Source organism: Orycteropus afer, unplaced genomic scaffold (assembly GCF_000298275.1).
Source record: "Orycteropus afer afer isolate SDZICR_OR568_19922 unplaced genomic scaffold, OryAfe1.0 scaffold01124, whole genome shotgun sequence".
In the NCBI taxonomy this organism is placed as follows: Eukaryota; Metazoa; Chordata; class Mammalia; order Tubulidentata; family Orycteropodidae; genus Orycteropus; species Orycteropus afer.
Window position 1 is genome coordinate 64,591 of NW_006922711.1, and position 6,980 is coordinate 71,570.

General features: G+C 44.2%; 1 protein-coding gene across 1 annotated transcript in view; it reads right to left on the minus strand.

The window, feature by feature from the left end:
• SMC1A (structural maintenance of chromosomes 1A) overlaps positions 1-6,980 on the minus strand; it is a 78,295-nt gene that overhangs the window by 43,540 nt on the left and 27,775 nt on the right. The window contains exons 6-13 of the mRNA XM_007958761.1: positions 6,071-6,329; positions 5,842-5,982; positions 4,771-4,853; positions 4,413-4,620; positions 2,552-2,737; positions 2,280-2,459; positions 2,042-2,188; positions 1,808-1,945 (exon numbers count right to left, since the gene is read on the minus strand). Of these exons, the coding sequence (XP_007956952.1) occupies positions 1,808-1,945; positions 2,042-2,188; positions 2,280-2,459; positions 2,552-2,737; positions 4,413-4,620; positions 4,771-4,853; positions 5,842-5,982; positions 6,071-6,329 (1,342 nt within the window). The remainder of the gene's footprint in view (positions 1-1,807; positions 1,946-2,041; positions 2,189-2,279; positions 2,460-2,551; positions 2,738-4,412; positions 4,621-4,770; positions 4,854-5,841; positions 5,983-6,070; positions 6,330-6,980) is intronic.

The window sequence follows — 6,980 nt, forward strand, 5'->3', positions numbered from 1 at the left end:
CTACTTCCGTAGTGATACTGCCTCGGAAACCCAAGGAGGGGTCGCTATGAGTCGGGGCCGACTCGATGGCACATAACAACAACAACAACAACTATACAAAAACAAAACATTGTTCTACATTCTACTTTGGTGAGTAGCAACTAGGATCTTAAAAGCTTGTAAGCGGTCATCCAGATGCAATAACAGGCCTCTCCTCATCCAGAGCAAAGAATAATGATGAAAACCACAGATGCATGGAACTAATTAATTCAAGGGACTAGTAGACCATGCGATCCCCAGCCTATATGAACACGAGGCCAGAAAAACTAGATGGTGCCTTGCTACCACTATAAACTACTCAGAAAGGGATCCATGCCGGAGATCCTGGATAGAGTGGGAGAACAATGTGGAACAAAACTCAAAATCATAAAAAAAAAAAAAAAAAGGACCAAGTTTACTGGTCTCATAAAGCCTGGTGAGAGCCCCCAAGACTATGGCCCCTAGTTACCCTTCAGGTTTGGAACTGAACTCACTCCCATGGCTTACAGCTAAACAACAGACAGGCATATAGAGTGAACACTTATATCAGGCAGATACACCCCTTAGAGAAATCAATCGTGATAGACAAGAAGGGCAGTGTTTGCACAGGGAGATAGCTTGGGGGACAGGACTGCATAGGAAAGAAGGACATAACGAAGGGATAACTACAGGGAGAAGTGGGAAAAGAGCTGTTACACTGTGGGGATTGCAGTCAATGTCATGAAACAAAATGTGTATGAACTGCTGTATGGAAAATGAAGTTGCTCTGTAAACTTTCACCCAAATCACAATAAGAATAAATAAATAAATAAAAAACACCACACTTTTGTTTTCAGAGCTTTCTGAACTTTGAATTTTGGATAAGGGATTATGGACCATATTAGATAAGTAAGGAGCATTGGTGGTACAGTGATTAAAGTGCCTGGGTGCTAACTGAAAGGTTGGCTGTTCAAACTAACTCTGTGGAAGAAAGATGAGGCAGTCTGCTTCCATAAAGATTTAGAGCCTTAGAAACTCAATGGAGGTCACTATGAGTTAGAATCGACTTGATGGCAATGAGTTTTGTACCCCCTTCCTACTTTATTTTTCTTTAAAACACTTACTATCTTCTTACATATCATTTACTTATTTTAATTTCCCTCCACTTGAATATAAAGTCGATGAGGGCTAGAATTTGTGTCTGTTTTGTTCACTGTAATATCCCCAATACCTAGAACAGTATCTTTTGTTGTTGTTGTTGTTATGTGCCGTCGAGTCGGCCCCGACTCATAGTGACACCTCCTTGGGTTTCCGAGGCAGTATCACTACGGAAGTAGGATTGCCCAACCTTCCTTCCGAGGAGTGGCTGGTGGGTTTGAACCGCCAGCCTTCTAGTTAGCAGTCAAGTGCTTTAGCCACTATGCTACCAGAGCTCCCGAACAGTATCTTTACAGGGGTTCAAATGTCTATAGGTCACTTTCAGAAGAAGCTCAAATATCTGCTGAATGAATGAATAATGCTAATAATAGCACCTAGTATTTATTGAACATTTACTGTGTGCCAGGAACCAGTCTAAGAACTTTACGCATATTAACTCATTCAATCTTTGCAACAATCCAATAAAGTTAAGTTTTCTAACTTGAAAACTGACACCACAAGGTTAAATAACTTGCCTACTGTCATGCACATGGTTCCCTGAAGCAGGCGAGGAGGAGAGAAGGAAGTGGGACAAGCTCTCCACCCCTGGAGAGACCTAGGCCAGAAATGTGAGAATGGCCCGTGGAGGACCGGGATGGATGCTAGACCGCACCTGCAGATTCAGGGCTAGATGTCGTGTCTTGGTCTGTTCTAGGTCACTCTGTGAGTACTTAAGCCGCATCTGCAGTCCATGGGCCTGAGACTGTACCTGACGCAGCTCTGCCTCTTTCCTCTTTGCTTTCATCTGCTCCTGAAGGGAACAAGAAATAAGGGCCAGGTGGTAAGAAAGTGGTCAACCTGGGCTTAGGACCTTCCACTCCCAGGGACACCACTGCTTGTGGCTCACTTTCAGCTCCTCTGTCAATCGCTCCTTCTTCTCTTTCAATTTGTCTACTGCTTTCTCATCCCAGCGTCGTGCCTTGGCCTTCAGGTCACTGGCCCCACCAGAGATCACTCCAGACTTCTGGAATAGGGTCCCATCCAATGCCACTGTCTGCACACAACAGGAAGAGGAAAAGAGGGGGTGAAGCAAAGTAGAGGAATCTGAGCCTGTCCAGTTCCAATCTAGGCAAGGGAATCCATACCTTGTGGCGCTGGTGGCCTCCAAAGGCAATGCGGCGGGCATCTTCCACATTGTCACAGACAAGGGCATTACCACAAGCATACTGCAGGGCCTTTTTGATGTGAGGTGGCTCATAGCGAATCACATCAATCACTAGCTTGGCCCCTTTGAGCTCCCGGAGTTTCTCATCTGTAGGTTTCACCTGTGATAAGAAGCTCAGTAACTGGCAGAACGTGACAGGCTTAGAGGAAGGGCCCTCTCACACTGCCTCTGACCCCATCCCACAAGCCTCACCTCCAGGTAGTCAAGAGGCAAGAAGGTCTCAGGCTCTCCACGCTGTTCCTTGATATACTGAATACAGTCCCGGCCTGTCTTCTCTGAGTCCACAATAATGGCATCCATGTTCTTGCCCAAAACCTTGGTTACAGCAATCTGATACTTCTTTTGTGTGGGCTGGCAGAGGTCAATGAGGCGGCCATACTGAATAAAATAGGAAGGGAAAACTGAGGCATGAGCCTTTTAAGAGCTGGCTCAGGAATCCCAACTCACAACTCAGAAAGGGGCACAGGCTAGAATCCATACAAGGAAAATTATACATGCAATGGATGAAAAGCTTGCTCTGGCCCCAAGTAAAGACTGCAGACAGTCATGTCTGAATCCAAAATCATCTTCATAAACCTCACTTTTACTATTTCACAGACCACTGACACCCCAGGCACTATACCAGATATCTTATATACATTATCTCAAATTCTCACAAGAACTTAGCAAAATAAATCTTTTACCATTCCACTTCCGTCATCCCCACAAAACCACCCTTGCTCTCTAAGGATTATCAGATAAAGGCCAAGATCTTCAAGGGCAGGGACTAAAACTAATTCATCTTAATCTACCTATATAGTACAGTGGTTGGCCTAGAAGAGAGATCAGGAAATATTGATGGAATCAAGCTGAGCTGAACCCAGGGATGGGATTATACCAGTAGAGGGATAATATTCAGGGACCCTAGGAACTCAAGATTTGGTTCAAGAGTCCACGAGATCCGATTAAGTCTAGGATGTCCCTAAAAGCTAATGGATCTGGAACCCTGTGTTTTACTCTACATTCTCCCTCAAAGCCAAAATCATAACAATCAATAAAACCCCCCTCTTGGGTCCTATAGCTTTCATGGAGAGGAACAAATTTATTATAATAGCTCCTATTTACTAAATATTTAAAACACTCCAGGCTCTCTCTATACAGTTTCATATAATCATTATAGCAGTCCTATGAGGAACTCATTATTTGTGGTAGCCAATCTTTAAGATGGTCCCCAACGATCCCTGCCTCCTGGCATTTACACCCTTGTGTAGCCTCCCTCCAAGATTGTAACAGGGTTGGGCTACGTGACCAACAAAATACAGAAATGATGGCATGTAACTTTCAAGGCTATGTCATAAAAACATAGCACCTTCTGCCTCTCTCTCTGAGATCACTTGCACCTAGAGAAGAAAACCACCAAGTCATGAAGATAATCAGTCCTATGAAGAGGCACATGTAGTAAAGAACTGAGGCCCCCTGCCAATAGCCATGTGAGTGATCCTGGATGTGAGTCCTCTAGCCCCAAACTATGAGATGAGTGCAACCTCATGAGAAACCCTGAGCCAGAACCAAACAGCTAAGTCAGTCCCAGATTTGACCTTCAGAAATCATGTAAAATAATATATGCTTATTGTCTAAGCCACTTTAAAAAAAAAAAAAAAAGCAAAGGGGCTGGCTAGTACATACTAATGGCTCATAAAGAAGACTGAATATGAATGTCCCAAACCTACTTCCTGGGAGACTAATCTTGGCCCTGGGGCCCCACCCCCAATCAAAGTCTTTTCGGCTTCCCCAACTTCCATGGAGAAGTAGATATAGCCAAACAAAACCCTCAGGAAAATACAACTGGGGTGATGAAAAGAACATGAGTTTCAGAATCCAGTAAGTTGGGTTTGAAATGCATCTCTTCCATTTATAAACTGTGCTGCTTTGGGTAAGTCATTTAATCTCAGCCTCAATTTCCTCAGCTGTAAAGAAGAGGTTAGCAACCCTGCTGTTACAGTGCTGCTGGAAAAATTATGACAGTCAGTGTAAGAGTAGGTTCTCATAAAATGAGTTCCCTTTCCACTCTTACCACAGAGCCAGGGTAAAGGCGCTTGATGCTTTCCATGATCTCTGCCTTTCGCTGTTGGCGGCTGCTCTCCTGGCGGTCAATGCGGGCATCCCCCAGCTGCTCCATCACCTGGTTTAGTTCCTTATTGATTTCATCAATACGCCGCTTGGCCATTTCCACCTCCTCTGTCAGCTCCCCTTCGAGCTTCTTCTGCTCCTCTAGGGACTGCCTACAAAGGGAGGAAACACAGCGGTTACCCTGGCTGGACAGAAAATATTCCTGACTGAGAGGAACTCTGGGGTCCTGTCTGGGAAAAGGCAGGACAGGTAGAGTCAAAAGAACAAGCTTGGTTAAGGGAGAGGGTGGCAGAGCCACATACTTGCTAGTGGTAATGTATTCCTCCAGTTTCTCAATCCGCTTCTGATTCTCTTCAATCTCCCGCAGCTTTTGCTTAATCTTGGCCTGAAAGAGAGAAATATACTCCATCACCAGGGACTGAGCAAGTTAACCCTAAGATCATAACTCACTACATACTCATCCAATGGCCCAATAGTCAGGACAATCTTTCACTAATGCAGGAGGCCTACTAAAAAGCAGACACACAGTGTTTAGTATGGATCTGCTAAATGACGGGGGACTCTCTCAGCTTCCGAACCTCTCACAAGTATTCTACCCAGCCCAGGCTATCTATCTTCTTTGCCAATCATAGAGGTTCAAAGCAAGGCAAAGTAAAGCTTTATAGGCTTTTCTGCACCTGTTTTCTCATCTGGAAAATGTGGATAATCTCTACTTCAAAGAATACACATTATGTGCTTACCATACACTAGCTGGGAGCTCTGGTGGTGGCATAATGCTTAAGGCATTTGACTGGTAACCAGAAGGCTGGCAGTTCAAACACACCAGCCACTCTTCGGAAGGAAGGTTGGGCAATCTATTTCCGTAGTGATACCACCTCTGAAACCCAAGGAGGGGTCGCTATGAGTCACAATTGACTCAACAGCAGTGAGTTTCATTTTGGTTTTATAGGCTAGCTATTAATATGAATGGCTACCTCACATTCTTTTTAATTATTTAAATGTGCTTAGCAGAATGTCTGGAACATGGTAAGCTCTTGAGGCACTATAACAATGGTCTATTATAATTATTATTACTATTACTATTATTGATATTAGGGAGGCAGTAAATAAAATATAATTGATAATTGCATGGACTCTAGAGCTAGATTGCTCAGGTTCATTCCCTGATTCTGCCACTCAATAACTGCATGACCTTGGGCAAATTATTTCACCTCTGTGTCATAGTTTTCTCATTTGGAAAACAGGGATAAAGAACAATGCCTGGCACATAGTAAGTGATCAATACATGTTAATTATTATCATTATTGTTATTTCTATCATTGAGAAATCCTTTTCCCTGGAACATGATTCTTAATCTTATAACGCACACTCACCTCTGTCTCAACTTTCTTCCGCTCTTCCAGATCTAGCCGGTCCTGGTCAGCTTTTTGGTCTCGATTGAACTTCTCCAACTCCTGGGCCAGGGTAGCTGCTCTCTTGCTGGCTTCTTCTTTCAACCGGTGGTACTTCTTCACCTGTGTTAGGGACAGGGAAGGAGAGGGATGATCAAGCCAGCCATGTTACCCCAGCAATCTCCTCTCCTCAACCCTTCTCAGGGCTTACCTGGTTCTCCTCCAGGGTCAAGTCTCTACCCTGACTCTGGCTCTCCTCTTCCATTCGTTCCTCAAACTCCTGTCGGGCTTTCTCTACGGACAGCATCTCCTTCTCTAGCTCATCCATGTCACCTTTACGTTTCTTGTAGTGCTTCTGGGCATTCTGCAAGGACTTTTTGGCTGCTTCCAGCTTTTTGATTTTGTGAGAGGTATTCTCCTTGGCTTTGATGTACTGAGGTCGCTTCTGGTTCAGCTCTGAGTCCTTCTCCCTTTTTGCCAGATGAGAAAACCAATCAGCACTTTGGTAGACATGGCAGTTCCAAGGCTTTTTACTCAAATAAAGGGAGTCCAAGCTCCCCAGACAGACTCAGAGAATTGTCTAAAAGAACAAGGGCCTAATGTCCCACAGATCTTCACAAAGGGGCAGTCTAACTACTTCCTAAAGCTGACAGCTTTAGTCTGGCATTCCAGATATTCCATAAGGTAAAGCTACTATTCCCTTGCCTTAATCCTTGACAGGCCAGGCTTCTCATTAACAACTCCTGATATCCTGTGTTCACTACTTGTCTCTGTCTGATCTATCCTTTTCAAATCCTTGTTTAACTCTAGTTTTCTACTTCTAGGATGGCTTTTCTGACCACTCCAGTGGCTGGGCCTCTCATCTCTGGCTCTCATTTGGCAAGGCCACCACCTCTTTCAAGTTTTCCCTCTTCTGAGTACCTACTACACCCAGAGTCTGAGTACTTAAATATTCTATTTGACAAAAATGCAGTCAAGAAGTATGCCTGGTTCTGCATAACATACTATACAAAACATTGTTCCACCGCCTACTTTGGTGAGTAGTGACTGGGATCTTAAAAGCTAGCAAGCTGCCTTCTAGATGCAACGATGGGTCTCTCCTCATCCAGAGCAAATGTAGA